This window comes from Symphalangus syndactylus, chromosome 18 (genome assembly GCF_028878055.3).
Source record: "Symphalangus syndactylus isolate Jambi chromosome 18, NHGRI_mSymSyn1-v2.1_pri, whole genome shotgun sequence".
In the NCBI taxonomy this organism is placed as follows: Eukaryota; Metazoa; Chordata; class Mammalia; order Primates; family Hylobatidae; genus Symphalangus; species Symphalangus syndactylus.
In genome coordinates, this window is record NC_072440.2 from 17,772,276 (window position 1) to 17,790,554 (window position 18,279).

Here is an 18,279-nt window from a genome sequence, read left to right on the forward strand (position 1 = left end):
AGGGAGGCTAGACCTGAGCTGGGGCTATTCCTACAGAAGGCCCAAAGGTGAGAAAGTGTGGCATCTTTCTGAAAATCCAGCATGGGGCTCCTAGGCTGTATCTAGCAGGGAGGAGAGAGCCAAGGCTGCAGGTGAGCTGGGGTCCAGGCCAGGCTACAGCAAAGCTTAGGCCAGGGAATGTGACCCATTCAGATCTGTAGGTGCGAACAGCCACTTGGGCAGTGTGACAGAGGGATCAGAAGGGAACAGAATTGAAGCAAGGATCCCATGAGGACATAGTTGAAACTCTCTGCTCCGTGGGCTGTGGAAGGGGCAGGGCTAGGGCTGGGGCTGGAGGAGGCTGCATTGCACAGGGGTAGAAGCAGCGGCACTGCCCGGGGTAGGGAGTGGGCACAAGGGGGTGTCAAGGATGAAGCTCAGGACTCTGGCTGTGGTCTTAGTAGATGGGCCACTCCCTGCTACTCTGGACTCCAGGTAAACTCACCCTCTGGAACAAAGTTGGTTTGGTTGCTTTTAACACAGCAGGCTGGGACCTGCAGCTGGGGGACAAGGCCAGGGCTGGTGGGAGGAGTCAGTTCCAGAGGGCTCATGGTGAGGGGAGTGATCATGTAGCCAGGTCCTTGAGGTCTGCAGCAGGGACGGGGAAGGCATCACCCCTCACAACGGTGCCCCCAGCCCCTCATCCCTCTCCAGCCATATATTTGCATCCAAGACTGTCCTGGCCTCCAACCCTTTCCCGCCTGGCCTATCGCTGCAGCCCTGAACTTCTGCCCCCTCCTGCACAACCACATACACTTGGGCACACACGTTTACCCTGCACTTAGCCACAAACAGCTCCCCTCAGTGTGCACACCCACACACAGAGCAGGCCAGAGGACAGGGTGTCTGAGGGCATCACCCGACCCCCATCCCCTCACTGCACTCCCATCTTCCATGGATTGCTTGGTCCTTCCCCACCCCACCCCCACAAATCCCCACAGCCCCCACCCCCACACACATCTACCTTGATCAGAGGACAAGAAGGATCCAGTGGGTCTGGGAAGATAAGGCACACACAGGCCCCTCACCTCCCCTGCACCCAGAGTCTGGCCATGGTGGCCATCTTAGGGGCCTTGTCCCTCTGGTCCCCTCCTCAGCTCCTGCTCAGCCTCCAGGCCACAGTCCCCAGGCACAGGGTCCAGCCCTCTGCTCACTGTCCCACCAGCTACATCCCCGGAGACTGGGCTGGGCTGGGCTGGGCTCTGGTGCAGGGAGGGGCTGGCTTCCTAGGAGTGGGCGGCTGTGAATGGCTGCTCTCAGCCTCTGGAATCCTGAAGAGCCATGGGAGGCTGGTAATGGCCAGGCTGGCACTCACGGCCACCTGTGGGGTGGTTCCCTGCAGCCTGCCCTCCCTAAATCTGCTCTGTCTCTGATGCCTGGGGAGTCAGTAAAAACGGGTACTCCAAATATGGCTGCACCCTGGTGGTCCCAGCACCAATCTCCCTCCGGCTCTCCCTCCGTGCCCTTCATGCCCTGTTCAGCTCTGCAACCCTCAGGCCATCTTGCCCACTCACCTGGTCTTCCCTCAAGGGGGCTGGAGTTCCTGGAAGCTAGAGCTCCTTCCACAACTATTCCCTGAGCCCCAGCTTGCTCCAGCCAGACCCTGTACCCAGACCCTAAGGGTGCGAAGAGGACCCTGCCCTAGGCCTGCCCCTGAGGGGACCACAAAGCCACCCAGCCTGGCTCTGGCAATGCAGACTCTCAACAGCCCCTGGCCCTGTGGCTGGGATGGGAGCCCTCTTCTGTGTTCCCACAGCCCTCGGCTGCCTCTGTCATAGCAATGGTGATAACAACAATGGTGCTGATAACAGCTACTATTTCCTGAGCACTTACTCTGTGCCCAGCACCATGCCAGGGCTGGGCGGAGCTCACAGTCTGCTAGGAAGATAGGTATGTAAACAGATCCTATGGTACTATCCTGTACAGTGATGGCAGATGTCCTCCGAGCACTCACCCCGAGTCAGGAACTAGGCTAAGCGTTCTACTGGCATCTCCTTTAATCTCCACCTCATCACCTGCTTTCTACCGAGGAGAACATTGCAGCCCACACACCATTGTGTTGTCTGGTCTGCTGTCCTGTGTGTCTCTCTCTTTAGCCAGTGAGCTTCTGGAGCTGCGCTGGGCAATAGAACTTTCGGTGATAATGCAAATGTTCTATGTCTGTGCTGTCCAGTACAGTAGCCACTAGCCACAGATGGCTACCGATCACTTAAAATGTGGCTACAGTGACCAAGGAACTGGATTTTTTAGTTTATTTTAATTTGTGGCTACCATATTAGCTCAGCTCTGTTTCGTTTGTTGTTGTTGTTGTTAGTTTTTTTGTTTTTTTTTTTTTTTTTTTTTGAGACGGAGTCTTGCTGTGTCACCCAGGCTGGAGTGCAGTGGCGCGATCTCGGCTCACTGCAAGCTCCGCCTCCCGGGTTCAGGCCATTCTCCTGCCTCAGCCTCCCGAGGAGCTGGGACTACAGGCGCCCGCCAACACGCCCGGCTAATTTTTTGTATTTTTAGTAGAGACAGGGTTTCACCGTGTTAGCCAGGATGGTCTCGATCTCCTGACCTCGTGATCCGCCCGCCTCGGCCTCCCAAAGTGCTGGGATTACAGGCTTGAGCCACCGCGCCCGGCCAGTTGTTAGTTTTTTTTGAACAGGGTTTCAGTCTGTCGCCCAGGCTGGAAGACAGTGGCGCCATCATGGCTTACTGCAGCCTCTTGGGCACAAGTGATCCTCCCGCTTCTGCCTCCAGAGTAGCTGGGACCACAGGCATGCACCACCATGCCCAGCTAAGTTTTTATCTTTTGTAGAGACGGGGGTCTCCCTATGTTGCTCAGGCTGGTCTCGAACTTCTGAGCTCGAGCAATACTCCTACCTCCACCTCCCAAAGTGCTGGGATTACAGTCATGAGCCACCATGCCTGGGTGGATAGCTCAGTTCTGAAGGTGCTGGATCTTCTTCTCTGGACCCCAGGGCCTGGCAAGAATTGGCTTCAGTAAGTTTCTTTTTCTTGAGAGTCTCACTGTGTCACCCAGGCTGGATTGCAGTGGCGAGATCTCAGCTCACTGCAACCTCCGCCTCCTGGGTTCAACCCTCAGGATTCTCCTGTCTCAGCCTCCCAAGTAGCTGGGATTACAGGTGTGTGCCACCACAGCTGGCTAATTTTTGTATTTTTAGTAGAGACGGGGTTTCACCACGTTGGCCAGGCTGGTCTCGAACTCCTAACCTCAAGTAACCCATCTGCCTCAGCCTCCCAAAGTGCTGAGATTACATGCATGAGCCACTGTGCCCAACCGGTAAATTTCTTTAGAAAGAAATAATGAATGAATGAATGAATGATTGAATGGTGATTGTGTGGGCCTAGCACCCATCCGTCTTTTTTTTTTTTTTGAGACGGAGTCTCGCCCTGTCGCCAAGGCTGGAGTGCAGTGATGCCATCTCTACTCACTGCAACCTCCGCCTCCCGGGTTCACACCATCACACCATTCTCCTGCCTCAGCCTCCCGAGTAGCTGGGACTACAGGCGCCCACCACCACGCCCACCTAATTTTTTTGTACTTTTAGTAGAGACGGGGTTTCACAGTGTTAGCCAGGATGGTCTTGATCTCCTGTCCTCGTGATCCGCCCACCTTGGCCTCCCAAAGTGCTGGGATTACAGGCATGAGCCACCGTGCCCGGCCCCTATCCCTCTTCTTATCCTTTCTCTCCCCTTACAGCTTTAGGTTCTCAAACTTGGCTGGGTTCTGGTTACCAGGGCAACGTGCTGGGATCCCAGTGGATGGGGGAGGGGAGCTATCTGGCACTTCCTTGCTTTGAGGCCCTGAGAACTGGCCTGACTTAAGGAAGAACAGAGGGTGCTGGGAAGGAGAGGGGTACAGCTCTGCCTGGACGGATTGGAGCAAGGGAGCCTTTCCTGGGCCCAGCCCCACTGGATTACATGATCTCTGTGAGATAAGCAGCCTTGGGCTGGAATCAGGGGCCCTGGATTCTCTCCCCACTTTGGCCAACGATTCACCAGGCAACATCTATCAGATTAACTTGTGCTTCTGGGACTCAGTTGCCTTTTAAAATAGGGATCAGATGCCCTCATGTGGTCGGTCTCTTCTACTTCAAGATCTACAATTCCTCCATCTTGCTCCCTGCCAGGCTGTTAGGGCCTTGCGAGCAAGGCCTGAGTCGTGTTCATCTCTGCATCCTCCTGCCCATCTGCCCTGCTTAGAGGCTTAGAGGACACTGCCTGCCCAGTAATTACAGGCCAAGGTTCAGCTGCCTTCTAGGGGCCCAAAGTGACAATGACCCTCTCCTATCTATACATATGGTGGTTTCCCATCAAAGGAAAGATCCATAGGCCTGGAAGTGGCCTCAGAGAACAGAGGCCTCCACTCAACCACAAAACCATCATGGTGGCCTCCCAGACAAGTGGCATAGGCTCTGGAGTCCTTCAAGCCTGGGTTTGTTACAACTATGTGATTTTCAAACAAGTCAATCTCCCTGAGCTCCCGTCTCATCTGCAAAACAGAGATTATATCAGTCAGAATGAGTTAAGTTATGCTGCAGTAACAACTATTCCCAAATCCCAGTGGCTGATAACAACATACTGATTTTTTTTTTTTTTTTGAGACAGAGTCTCACTCTGTTGCCCAAGCTGGAGTGCAGTGGTGCAATCACAGCTCACTGTAGCCTCAACCTACCCAGGCTCAGGTGATCCTCCCACCTCAGCCTCCCAAGTAGCTGGGACTACAGGCATGTGCCACCATGCCCAGCTAATTTTTCTTTTTTTTTTTTTTTCTGAGATGGAGTTTTGCTCTTATTGCCCAGGTTGGAGTGCAACGGCATGATCTCAGCTCACTGCAAACTCTGCCTCCCAGTTTCAAGCAATTCTCCTGCCTTAGCCTCCTAAGTAGCTGGGATTACAGGTGTGTGCCACCACACCCAACTAATTTTGTATTTTTAGTAGAGGCAGGGTTTCACCATGTTGATTAGGCTGGTCTCAAACTTCTGACCTCAAGTGATCCACCCTTCTCAGCATCCCAAAGTGCTGGGATTACAGGCGTGAGCTGTACCCAGCCTAATTTTTCTAATTTTTGTAGAGACAGGGTTTTGCCATGTTGCCCAGGCTGGTCTAAAACCCCTGGCCTCAAGCGATCCTCCTACTTCAGCCTCCCAAAATACTGGGATTATAGGCCTGAGCCACCACGCCTGGCCACAGTGATACATTGATTTCTCATCTGTGTCTCATGTCCACAGTAATTTGGGTCCACTAAGGTTCTGCTCTGTGCCCTCTTCCCTCTGGGACCCAGGCTGCCTTCTAGTGCATTGCTAGTCATGTGGCAGAGGGAAGGAGGGAGTGACAAATTGTGGACTAGCCATTAGATGCTTCTGCCTGTACTCACTTCTAATTACAACTAATTGGCCAGAACTAGTCTTATGGCCCCACCCATCACAAGGAGGCAGGGAAGTTTAATCCTACCGTGTGCTGATAGCTAGAGAGTCAGAAACCTTTGGTGAACAGCAGTGAGGACCCACTTGCATGGTTGCCGTAAGAATGCAATGGGAGGCCGGGCACGGTGGCTCAAGCCTGTAATCCCAGCACTTTGAGAGGCCGAGGCAGGCAGATCATGAGGTCAAGAGTTCAAGATGAGCCTGGCCAACATGGTGAAACCCTGTCTCTACTAAAAATACAAAAAACTTAGCTGGGCGTGGTGGTGTGTGCCTGTAATCCCAGCTACTTTGGGAGGCTGAGGCAGGAGAATCGTTTGAACCTGGGAGGCAGAGGTTGCAGTGAGCCGAGATCACACCATTGCACTCCAGCTAGGCGACAAGAGCGAAACTGTCTCACAAAAAAAAAAAAAAAAAATGCAATGGGGGCCGGGTGTGGTGGCTCACACCTGTAATCCCAGGACTTTGGGAGGCTGAGGCAGGCAGATCACCTGAGGTCAAGAGTTCAAGACCAGCCTAGCCAACATGGCAAAACCCCGTCTTAACTAAAAATACAAAAATTAGCTGGGCATCATGGTGGGTGCCTATAATCCCAGCTATTCGGGAGGCTGAGGCAGGAGAATCACTTGAACCCAAGGAGCAGAGGTTGCAATGAGCCGAGATCATACCACTTCACTCCAGTCCGGGCGAAAGAGCAAAACTCTGCCTCAAAACAAACAAAAAAATGCAATGGGCAATTGCTAGTCCATGAGCTCAGTCCATGTTAGCCATTCAGATTGTTGCCTTGGCACTCTGATTTCCTTTTTTATGTATCTTCCATGATTTCCTCCGACTTTCTCATCAGTTCCAGCTGTTTACAGCTGCAGAAATAGAGGGAAATGGACCTGCCAAGGTTCACACAGTGATTCAGTAGCTGGACACATAGGTCTCCAGGCTCCAAATACTGAGCGCTTCGTACCTTATGAGGGAGGAAGAAAAAAGCTCTACCTGCCAGGGGTTCTCTGTAAGCGTGGTTGACTGAGACTGTGATAGTCTTTTGAGGGAGCCTGTAGCCTTTGCCCTTCTCCCAAAGCTGGTCTCTCAGCCTTCCCAAGCCGTTCCTGCTCAGCCAGTGTGGAGAACTGAGGGGGCGGAACAATGAGGAGCCTGTGCCACCCTCCAGGGCTGGAATCCGAACATTGCAGCCATTCTTACTCAGGGACCCTGTACATTCCCGCCTCCTGTCCTCCTGTTCTGGGCCGAACCCTGACACACCTGCCCTTCCCCATCCTGACAGCTCTCAAATGATGGGAAAGCTCCCAGGACTCTGCAAAACCTCTCAAAGCATTTTAAAAACCGGCACACAGCTTGACGCCCAGGAAACCTCCAACCCTTTCTGAAATCCTGGTTTCTAAGCAAACAGGCAACCCCTGGCAGGACTTCCAAAGAAACTAGCCCCATTCTTGCAACAAGCAAGCTTTTAAGGAGGCCCTGCCCAGTGCCAGTAAGGCTGCAAGCCAAGATGAGAAGATGTGGTCACTGCTCCCCACTGACGTGAACTAAATCACAACACAAGATTAGCTTTGTAATGGGGAAAGCCGCTGGTGGGGCCAGAGAAGGCTTCCTCGAGTAGGTGGTAATGGGAAGGTCATCGGGTTCTCAGTCTGGGTCTAAGCCTTCCTTGAAAAGCCACTTTCTGGTTGCTTAATCCCCCTGCCCTCCTGCCACTGGCTCACTTGCGTTCTGTGTTTTGGCCATACAACTCACAGTCCTCAAAAAGGACTAGGTTCTCTCCGGAGTCCATGGCTTAACACTTGCAGCCTTCTTTTCCGTTTGCAGGGAAAACTCTTATTCCACCTCCAGAACCCAAATTAATAGTCATATCCTCCGGGAAGCCTTCCTTGACAACCCCCTTCCCCAAAAATTAGGCACTTCTTCGGTTCCGTTTTCAGTTCTGCACACATACTTCTCTTGCTGCAGGTACAGTTTTATCATATGTCTTTTGGCCGGGCACAATGGCTCATGCCTATAATCCCAGCACTTTGGGAGGCCAAGGTGGGCGGATCACTTGAGGTCAGGAGTTCGAGACCAGCCTGACCAACATGACAAAACCCAGTATCTACTAAAAATACAAAAATTACCCTGGCATGGTGACGGGCACCTGTAGTCCCAGACACTTGGGAGGCTGAGGCAGGAGGATCGCTTGAACCTGGGAGGCGGAGGTTGCAGTGAGCTGAGATCACACCACTGCACTCCAGCCTGGGCAACAGAGTAACACCCTCTCTCAAAAAAATACTACTACTAATAATAATAGTTTGTCTGTTTATACCTCTGTAACCTCCAGTTTGTGAGCTCTTCTGATGCAGGGATATCCTCTTCTCCATTACATTGTTGGTGCCAGGCCCAGGTATGTGACATGCCCCTGTAGAGTTCAAGAGGATAGCTATGGGCTGGGCACAGTGGCTCATGCCTGTAATCCCAGCACTTTGGGAGGGCGAGGCAGGCAGATCACGAGGTCAGGGGTTCAAGACCAGCCTGGCCAACATGGTGAAACCCCATCTCTACTAAAAATACAAAATTAGCTGGGCATGGTGGCACATGCCTGTAATCCCAGCTATTTGGGAGGATGAGGCAGGAGAATCGCTTGAACCCAGGAGGTGGAGGTTGCAGTGAGCCAAGACTGCGCCACTGCACTCCAGCCTGGCGACAGAGCGAGACTCCATCCCAAAAAAAAAAAAAGAGGATAGCTATATGATACATGGCGTTTATACAGTGCTTTCTTCCCCACTATCTCCGACATTTGCCATCACCCAGTGAGGGAGGTAGGGCAGGAGTGATATGAAAATGAACAGGGCTTGGATGGGCACGGTGGCTAATGCCTGTAATCCCAGCATTTTAGGAGGCCGAAGTGGGCAGATCACGAGATCAAGAGATCGAGACCATGCTGGCCAACATGGTGAAACCTGTCTCTACTAAAAATGCAAAAATTAGCTGGGTGTGGTGGCACGTAGTCCCAGCTACCCGGGAGGCTGAGGCAGGAAAGTTGCTCCAACCTGGGAGGCAGAGGTTGCAGTGAGCCAAGATCACGCCACTGCACTCCAGCCTGGTGACAGAGCGAGACTCTGTCTCAAAAAAAACAAAGGAAAAGAAAAAAGAAAAGAAAAAAGAAATGAACAAGGCTATACAGAGAACCTGACAGGAGCCGAGCACAATGCCAGACACTGGCAGGGGACATTTATGTGAGCTTTAATCATCTGTGATTCTCAGTGCCTGACACAAAAATGTTTGGTTGTGTTTCTGGGAGCTCAGGAAACTTGCCCAAGGATGTGCAATTTAGATCAATGGTTTTATAGGATTTACTATTATCAGGTCTTGACCTCGAATCGCTCCTAGTCCAGTCCTCTGGCATCCCCTCGCAGATGGAAAAAACATCCTGCCTCCACGGGTAATGGCCTGTTTCTGTAGGCTCTGCCATCTGGGTCAAACCTTCCCTCCCCTCCACTGTGTTGCTTTTACTATCCCATCTGAGGCATTTCTTTTTCATATTTAGAACCAGAAAAAGGTCGGGTGCCATGGCTCACTCCTGGAATCCCAGCAGTTTGGGAGGCCAAGGCGGGCAGACCACTTGAGGTTACAAATTCAAGACCAGCCTGACTAACATGGTGAAACCCCGTCTCTATTAAAAATACAAAATTAGCTGAGCATGGTGGCGCATGCCTGTAATCCCAGCTACTGGCAGGAGAATCACTTGAACCTGGGAGGTGGGGGTTGCAGTGAGCCAAGATTGCGCATTGCACTCCAGCCTGGGCAACAAGAGCGAAACTGTCTCAAAAAAAAAAAAAAAAACCAGAAAATTGTCTTTCATGAAGAGTGAATCTCTCCCTTCTATCACATAACAATAAAAAGATGGGCCGGGTGTGGTGGCTCACGCCTGTAATCCCAGCACTTTGGGAGGCTGAGGCTGGTGGATTGCCTGAGGTCAGGCGTTCGAAACCAGCCTGACCATCATGGAGAAACCCCGTCTCTACTAAAAATACAAAATTAGCTGGACATGGTGGTGCATGCCTGCAATCCCAGCTACTTGGAAGGCTGAGGCATGAGAATCACTTGAACCCAGGAGGCGGAGGATGCAGTGAGCACTATTGCATTCCAGCCTGGGCAACAAGAGGAAAAACTCTGTCTCAAAAATAAATAAATAAAATAAATAAAGACCTCTTTGTGTTTCTCCTTTCCCTCTGGCTGCCAGGAGGCTTAGAGACAAGTAATAATAACAGCATTACAGTAGGAGTCAGAGTTAAAATATTTCCTACTTACACCCATGTTATGCAGCTCCTTCAACTGAAACCTTCTTGAATCTTTTAGGGGAAGAACAGGTGTAAATAAAGATGTATGTAATGAGCCCAGGGGAGAAGTCTGGGAAAGGATCCAAGTTGAAGAGCAGAGGGCTTGGAGGAATCTCTCCGTCTTCCTTTGATGGCAGCCTAGGGTGAGAAATCTTGCTACAGCCCTTGAATGGAGGCGGCCCTCCTGAGAGGAGGACTGGCCACCTTGACGCCTCCGGCAGGGTCACAGTCAGCACCCTCCCTGCCCAGGCTGTGAAGCTCGTGACCATGAACACATTTACACTTCAGACTCTGTGTGGCTAGAATTTTTATTTTTAAGGAGGAGTCAGAAAAAGAGATTCTAGTGTGAAATCTCCTGACTAGTGAATGTTGGCAACTAATTTGCATTTTTTCAAAACACTATGTGGGACAAATCAAACTTGGCTGCAGGCCAGATCACGCCTGGAGGCCCTCCCTTGCTCAGCCAGTTGAGCCTAATCTACCTCCAAAAGAGCCTGGGGATGGAGGAGTTTACATCGTTTCTCCTGAAACCTGCCTTTTCCTCTCCCTACATCCCAAGGGATCTGCCTTGTTCTGAGATGACCCACGCTGAACCACCCACAGGACACTGCCCCAGCCTTGGGTGACTGGCCTAACATGGACACTTGACCTAAAATGAGGCAACAAACCCCACCCCAGAGATATTTGCACTGGGGGCAGAGCGAGGGACTGGTAGCTCCAGGGGCTACAGCTGTGAGATACAGAAATTGCTAGCAGCTGGCTGCTGTGTTTTCCATGCTGAGGGTGTGATAGTGGTGACTCACAAGAGAAAGAATCCTAAGGGGGTCTGCATGCCTGGCTCTAGTTGTCCTAAGCCCACTACTTTCCTGTCCTAAAGGGACAGAACACCCCAGTGTCCTCATGGTATCTGGCTTTCTTGGCCAAGCTAGGAGAGTGGAGTTTCTGTCCCTTGCAATGATCACTCCTAACTAGATTGGCCTGGGCCCTTTTCCGTCCTACCTCTGACCATGGCTGGGAAAGAGTTTTCTGGATGAACAGGGGCTGCACTGAGCTTCTAATCCCAGCCTCACACCCCTAACTCTCTGAGAAACTAAGGCAGTTTGGCTGGGCGCAGTGGCTCATATCTATAATCCCAGCACTTTGGGAGGCTGAAGTGGGCGGATCACTTGAGGTCAGGAGTTCGAGACCAGCCTGGCCAATATATTGAAACCCTGTCTCTACCAAAAATACAAAAATTAGCCGGGCGTGGTGATGGCCGCCTGTAATCCCAGCTACTGGGGAAGCTGAGGCAGGAGAATCGCTTGAACCTGGGAGGCAGAGGTTGCAGTGAGCCGAGATCCTGTCACTGTGCTCCAGCTGAAAAGAGTTGGACTCTTTTTGTTGACAGCGTAAGGCTCCGTTGTTTTGCATCTTGGTTGTGCCTGAATTTGTATCCTAACTGGTAATCTACCCCAGGAGTTCCAGTTAACATTTTTGGGGTGTTTTGTTTTGTTTTGTTTGAGACAGAGTTTCACTCTTTTTGCCCAGGCTGGCGTACGATGGCAGGATCTTCGCTCACTGCAATCTCCGCCTCCCAGATTCAAGCAATTCTCCCGCTTCGGCCTCCGCAGTAGCTGGGATTACAGGCATATGCCACCACACCTGGCTAATTTTGTATTTTCAGTAGAGACGGGGTTTCACCATGTTGGCCAGGCTGGTCTCAAACTCCTGACCTCAGGTGATCCGCCCACCTCAGCCTCCCAAAGTGCTGGGATTACAGGCGTGAGCCACCAAGCCCAGCCCAGTTAACATTTTTGATTGTCCTAACAGGAGAGGGGGCAATTGCAACTGGCATCTACTGGGTAGAAACCAGGGTTGCTAAACATCCTACAATGGGCAGGACGGCCCCCTACAACCAAGACTGATCGAGTCCAAAATGTCAGTGCTGCAGCTCTTGGGAAGCCCTGGCCTACCTTCCCTGAGAGTTAGTGTTCCCATCCCTAAAATGGGGACTATGGAGCTGTCATATTTTTCATGAGGACCCAGTGAGTTGACAGACATGATCTTCCTTTCAGGAAAAGACACAGTCCTGCAGAGATCATCATGAAGTCTTTATTACTGAGAATAAATTAAGATGGAAGCCCCAGCGAAGGGGGGCGGGGTGAGGCAGGTTGCCAATCTGTGTCCAAAGTGGGGCAACAGAGTCTCCACACAGGAGAAGGGTTCTAGGGTGGGCTTGGAGTCTGGCAGGGCCTGGCTCAAGGGGGCTGGGCTTGGCCCCAGAAGTGTGGCACAGGACAGGGAGGGAGGGCGGGGGCTCCTGCCTGCTGCCTCAGTCTTGGGGAAGGGGAAGGGCTAGGAAACTCCAGCAGAGGGAGGGGGTTGGGACCCACTATGGACAGTCCTCACACGGCCCACGGAGTTCACCCCGTTTCCACCACCTCCTGCCCTGCCTGGGGCCCCCACGCTCTCTCTCACATATACACATCTCATCTCCCCATGCTTGTCCGCTCCCCGCAGACTCTCTCTCCTCTCTCTCCTCTCTCTCTCTCTCTCTCTCTCTCTGTCTCCTCCCCAACCCTCTCCTCTACCGTGGTCTTACCCCTCTGCATACCCCCACCAAACACCCTCACCAGTTCCAAGCTGGAGCCCTGCGGGGTGCAGCTGGGCTGGCCCAAGCTGATATCCCTCCAAACGAGGTTCTTAGGTTCTTTCCTTGGGTTGGCTTCGATGCCTGCCGCCTAAAGCTGCAGGGCCGGTGCCATTGAGTGGAGGCAGGGGAGCTGAGTGGGGAAACTGGGGATTTCACGAAGAAATGAGGGCTCGGGAGCCTCAGGACAGGCAGCCATAGACATGGCTGACTCCAGTGGAGGGGCAGAGTGCTGCGCAGCAAAAAGGCACTGGGGCCCAGCGGAGGATGCCCCTGAGCTTGGGAGGGTGGGCTCTGGGTGAGTCGGCTTGACACGGAGAGCAAGCCCTGGGCCAGCCAGGCACCTCAGTGCCCCACCTCCACTGCCAACGCACCTGGGGCCGCTGTCGGGAGGGCCCAGGCTGCAGAGGCATAGCGTGGAGGGCCAAGAGGCCGGCCTCCCTCTGCCTTGGGGGTCTCCGGGCTGGACGGGCTGGGGGAGGGCGCCCCGTGCCACCCGCCCATCCCCTTCGCAAGTCGGCTCAGACCTCGGGGCCGCCGAAGGCCAGGTTGTCGCGCACCATTAGCGTCTTGCGGAGGTCGCGGTCCACCAGGGGACGCTGCATGCGCCACTTGTGCGCCTCCTGCAGGCCCGGCTCGAAGTAGTAGATGCAGGCGCCGAAGCCCACCAGAATGAGGATGGAGATGACCAGGTAGACAGGCACGAACCAGTCCAGGAAGTGCGGCATTGCGGCGGCCTTGGCTGCAGAGACACAGGGTGGTGAGGGCCAGCAGAGATGCTCCTTCTCCCGCCCACCCAGAGGGAGACCTTCAGGTTTCACAGAGCCCGAGGCCCAAGCATCACTTTACAAATGGGGAGACTGAAGTCCAGGGGAGCAAGGTGGGGGAAGCGGCTGATCAAGACCACGTGGTAGGCCGGGCGCGATGGTTCACGCCTGTAATCCCAGCACTTTGGGAGGCCGAGGTGGGCGGATCACGAGGTCAGGAGATCAAGACCATCCTGGCTAACACGGTGAAACCCCGTCTCTATTAAAAATACAAAAAAAGGGCCGGGCGCGGTGGCTCACGCCTGTAATCCCAGCACTTTGGGAGGCCGAGGCGGGCGGATCACGAGGTCAGGAGATCGAGACCATCCTGGCTAACACGGTGAAACCCCGTCTCTACTAAAAATACAAAAAATTAGCCGGGCGAGGTGGCAGGCGCCTGTAGTCCCAGCTACGTGGGAGGCTGAGGCAGGAGAATGGCGGAACCCCGGGGTGCGGAGCCTGCAGTGAGCCGAGATCGCGCCACTGCACTCCAGCCTGGGTGAAAGAGCGAGACTCCGTCTCAAAAAAATAAAATAAAAATACAAAAAAAATAAAATTAGCCGGGCGTGGTGGCGCACGCCTGTAGTCCCAGCTACTCCGGAAGCTGAGGCAGGAGAATGGCGTGAACCTGGGAGGCGGAGCTTGCAGTGAGCCAAGATCCCGCCACTGCACTCCAGCCTGAGTGACAGAGCTATACTCCGTCTCAGAAAAAAAAAAAAAAAAAGACCACGTAGTGACTCAGCAGCCCAGGCCTCCTGGGCAAGCATAGAGCTGTCCCCACGCCATGGGGACACCCAGCTCCTGTTCACCCTTTAAGGAGACTTAGGCTGGGCACGGTGGCTCACGCCTGTAATCCCAGCACTTTGGGAGGCCGAGGTGGGCAGATCACCTGAGGTCAGGAGTTTGAGACCAGCCTGGCCAACATGGTGAAACCCTGTCTCTACTAAAAGTACAAAATTAGCCAGGTGTGGTGGCACATGCTTGTAATCCCAACTACTGGGCAGGCTGAGGCAGGAGAATTGCTTGAACCCAGGAGGTGGAGGTTCCAGTGAGCCACGACTGTGCCATTGCACTCCAGCCTGGGCAACAAGAGTGAAACTCTGTCTCAAAAAATATAATAATAAATTAAAATAAAAAAGCATTTTGCACCATTCTACCTGGCACAGAATCAGCACTCGGTCAATATCAGCTATTGTTATTTCCACTGAACCAGAGGCGGAGAAGGCAGGAAAGTGGAAGGCAGCAGGTGTAAGGTGCATCACAAACCTTATATGCACACAGACTCTTTTTTTATTGTTTTTGTTTTTGAGACAGAGTCTCATTCTGTTGCCCAGGCTGGAGTGCAATGGCATGATCTCGGCTCACTGCAAACTCCGCCTTCAAGCGATTCTCTTGCCTCAGCCTCCCTTGTGAGTAGCTGGGATTACAGGCACCTGCCACCATGCCCGGGTAGTTTTTGTATTTTTTAGTAGAGACGGGGTTTTGCCATGTTGGCCAGGCTGGTCTCAAACTCCTGACCTCAAGTGATCCTAACCTCAGACTCCCAAAGTGCTGGGATTACAGGCATGAGCCACCGTGCTCGGCCCACCCAGACTCTTTAGAATGGCCCAAAGGTGCCCATATGCTCCCTGCCAACCTCCCCCTCCTCACATCGCACACTATGTGCAGTCACATGGAACTGCCTGTCCGTCACCTACATGCGCCTGCACGTTATGCAGTCCTCATCTTTGCATATGCTTTCATTTTCTCTACGATGTTCTTTGCATTCTTGTTCACTTGGCAAATTCCTACTCATACTTCAAAAGCCAGATTGCAGTCTGCCTGTGGTGGGTCACGCCTGTAATTCCAGCATTTTGGGAGGCCGAGGCAGTGGATCACTTGAGGGCAGGAGTTCAAGACCAGCCTGGCCAACATTGAGAAACTCCATCTCTTCTAAAAGTACAAAAATTAGCCAGGGGTGGTGGCAGGCACCTGTAATCCCAGCTACTCGACAGGCTGAGGCAGGAAAATCGCTTGAGCCTGGGAGGTGGAGGTTGCAGTGAGCCAAGATGGTGCCATTGCACTCCAGCATGGGCAACAGAGCAAGACTGTTTGAAAAAAAAAAAAAAACTTTGGGAGGCCGGGGCAGGTGGATCACAAGATCAGGAGATCGAGACCATCCTGGCTAACACAGTTAAACCCTGTCTCTACTAAAAATACAAAAAATTAGCTAGGCATGGTGGCAGGCGCCTGTAGTCCCAACTACTTGGGAGGCTGAGGCAGGAGAATGGCGTAAACCCCGGAGGCAGAGCTTGCAGTGAGCCGAGATGGTGCCATTGCACTCCAGCCTGGGCAACAGAGCGAGACTCCATCTCAAAAAAAAAAAAAACATAGATCACAGATGATCTCCTCCAGGGATAGGATGATGCAGGGCCTATTGAACCCACCCCTAACCTTCCCTAGTTATAAGAAAGGGGTGATGTGAGGAGCCCACCTCTGCCTGCCCGGCAGGTGGAGCACTGTTTTGAGTTCTTCCACAAACCTCACAACAGGCCTATGGGGCAAGTGTCACTATCCACATTTTACAGATGAAGAAACTGAGGCCCAGACAGGCTCACTAACTTGCCTTGGCTTACCCAACTGGAAAGTGGCAGAACTAGACGCCAAATCCCAGCGATGCCCTGAGACTTGCGTCCTCCAGGAGAGGGAAAGGCACCTGAGCAGGATGAAATGAGCAGATGCCCACCTTGCTTCTGGGGAGGGAAGCAGGGGGATGGATGGAAAGAACTCCAGGTAGGTCAGAGAGAAGCCCTCACTCTTCTGACCTCCGTTTCCAAACTCCAGCTCCTCTTGTCTCTCTACTCCCAGGTGGGCCTGTGAGGGGAGCTGTGGCCCCAGGGGAGGGAAAGATGCTGTTTCCTGGTCCTGCATCCATCCGGAGCCCCTCTCCTACCCCAAAGGTCCTCACTGGCTGTTCTGAGGCACCGACATTGTCTTAAAGTGCCCTATTTGTGAAGGAATAAAATGAAGAGTGCACTGATTGTCCAAAGTGACTAGTGCAGCCAGGGCAGGGGAGCGTGTAGGACCCAGCGCCTCTTAACCAGCTGCCTTTCTGGGGAGCTGGAGAGAGTGCAGGATTATCTGGTGCTGCCAGGGTTGGCGAAGGTAGGGAAGGAGCACTTCAGGCAGGGAGGCTGCTCCCTGTGTGACTTAACTGTGTCCAAGGTGACTCATGCCCCCTATCCAGGCCCAGCCAGGCCCCCAGTTTCCTTCCAGCTTAAACATGCGAATGGGGGGCTGGGGCAGAACAGAAGCCATTTCAGCTGCAATGCTGGGGGGTGTGGAATATAGATCAAGGTCCCCCAACCTCTCCAGTCCTGTGCACAAAATACCAGGCATTCTGAGGCTGACTTGAGGACCCCGGGGTCTCTTCCTGATTTCTCAGGGAACTGACCTAGGTGGAAAAGCAACACACTCACTGGCCTCCTGTGTGACCTTGGCCCCTTCTTCACCCTCTCTGGGCCTCAGGGTCCCCTGTGCACAGTGACAGGGTGGGGATGGGGTTACCAGATGATCTATATGGAATTTTCCAGCCTCATTTCAGCCAATGTCCTGCCTGAGACAGTGTGAATTTGCAGAGCCCCTCTCCCTACCTCCCAAGCCATTGGCACCACTCGGTGCCTTCCGTGTGCCCAAAGACCCACCTCACGCCCTGCAGATGCCAGTTCCGGGGGCTCTGTGCTGAGCACACCGCCTCAGCCTGAGCAGCTCAGCGTCGGCCTGTGGACTCATTCGCAGCTGCTGTCCCCAGAGACACTGCCATCTGCGGCCGCCCTGGGTGCTGGAGGCAGAGATAGGGCAGGGCCAATGCTACCCATGGGAGACGGAGCTTCTCACACCTGGGGGCTCTGAGTGGGCCAGGAGGGGGCAGTCCTGGACTGGCTCAGCACCCTGGTACCTCTCCCTGCCCATCAGAGACCCTTCCCCCTAGCCCCCACTCTCAGGATGGCAGGAGGTGGGACCTGTCTCAGCCAATCAGCAGCCTGGCAGAGCAAGGGCTTTATCTTCCGTTGCCCTGGCAACCAGCCTTCTCTTCTGGATCCCTGGTACTGTGCACGTGGTACAGCAGATGACAGGGCGGCAGGATTGGGAGAATGCGGGGAGGGCGAGTCATCCAGCAGGCTGCAGCACCCCAAGCCTGGTGGGCCTAGAGAGGACCGTGGCTGATAACTCTAAGGGTTTGATGGTCTGCCATTTGGGGAGCAGGGAGATACTGGGGTAACTGGCAAGCGGGTGGGGACACAGAATCAGTGACCAGTAGAGCTCAAGGGGGTCATATGTTATAGATGGAAGAACCAAGACTGAGTCTGAGAGTTCAGACACATTGGCTGAATGTAACATTTCCTATGCACCAGACACTGTTTTCAACGCTTTGATTACATTAACTCATTTAATTCTTATTCATGGTCACACAGCAAGAAAGTAGCAATGCCAGGGTCAGAGCCCTAGTCTGGCTTTCAGGACCCTCGCAAATGGCTCCCCCTCCCCATTCTGCCTCATCTACCCCACAGCACCCCTGGCTGGTGTACAGCCAGCACAGGCATTGAGCACTCCCATCTTCCAGCTGGCCCCATACATCGCTTCCTGCAGTCCTCCCAGCTGGATTGGTGTTGAGACTCCATTTTGGGATGAGGCAGAGAGGTGAAGCTGCTGGCCTTCTCCTTCTCCCAGAGCCCTCAGCTTCTCAGTGACTGAGCTGGAATTCAAAGCCAAGGGCTGATGTTGGGGGTGGGGCCCACCTTCCCAAGCATGGATCCTCCCCGTCCCCCTATGCCATAGACAAGGTATCTGCCACGTGTTGAGGGCTATTGTCTCAGCTGGAGAGAGCAGCCCTCCATGGCCCACGGGGCGTGGCTGGGAAGAGGCTTCCAGGAATCACCTCCCTAGGGAATCCTTTCCCAGAACCTGCGGATGGGCAGGGGGAAAGCCTCTGGGTGAGGTGGCTGCAGGACCTAGGTCCCCCACCACAGACACCTCTGGGCTGTCTAGGGGCTCTTCAGGTATGACGGGTCCTT

At 53.5% G+C, this 18,279-nt stretch overlaps 2 protein-coding genes across 2 annotated transcripts in view; both read right to left on the reverse strand.

Moving 5' to 3' along the window:
• SEPTIN3 (septin 3) overlaps window positions 1–10,015 on the reverse strand; it is a 38,215-nt gene extending 28,200 nt beyond the window's left edge. Inside the window, exon 1 of the mRNA XM_055253042.2 lies at window positions 9,762–10,015. The gene's annotated coding sequence lies outside the window, so the exon portion shown is untranslated. The remainder of the gene's footprint in view (window positions 1–9,761) is intronic.
• A 2,398-nt stretch (window positions 10,016–12,413) lies between these two features.
• Window positions 12,414–17,219, reverse strand: SMIM45 (small integral membrane protein 45). Its single transcript, XM_055253131.2, has 2 exons — window positions 16,909–17,219; window positions 12,414–13,161 (listed from the first exon to the last, which is right to left on the reverse strand). Exon 2 carries the CDS (start codon window positions 13,145–13,147, stop codon window positions 12,941–12,943), a length of 207 nt encoding a protein of 68 aa, XP_055109106.1. The 5' UTR covers window positions 13,148–13,161; window positions 16,909–17,219; the 3' UTR covers window positions 12,414–12,940.
• Between the last annotated feature and the right edge of the window lie 1,060 nt (window positions 17,220–18,279).

Bases quoted from the DNA above. Each gene is read 5' to 3' on its own strand.
- SMIM45 (XM_055253131.2), bottom strand. From the start codon at position 13,147: ATGCCGCACTTCCTGGACTGGTTCGTGCCTGTCTACCTGGTCATCTCC.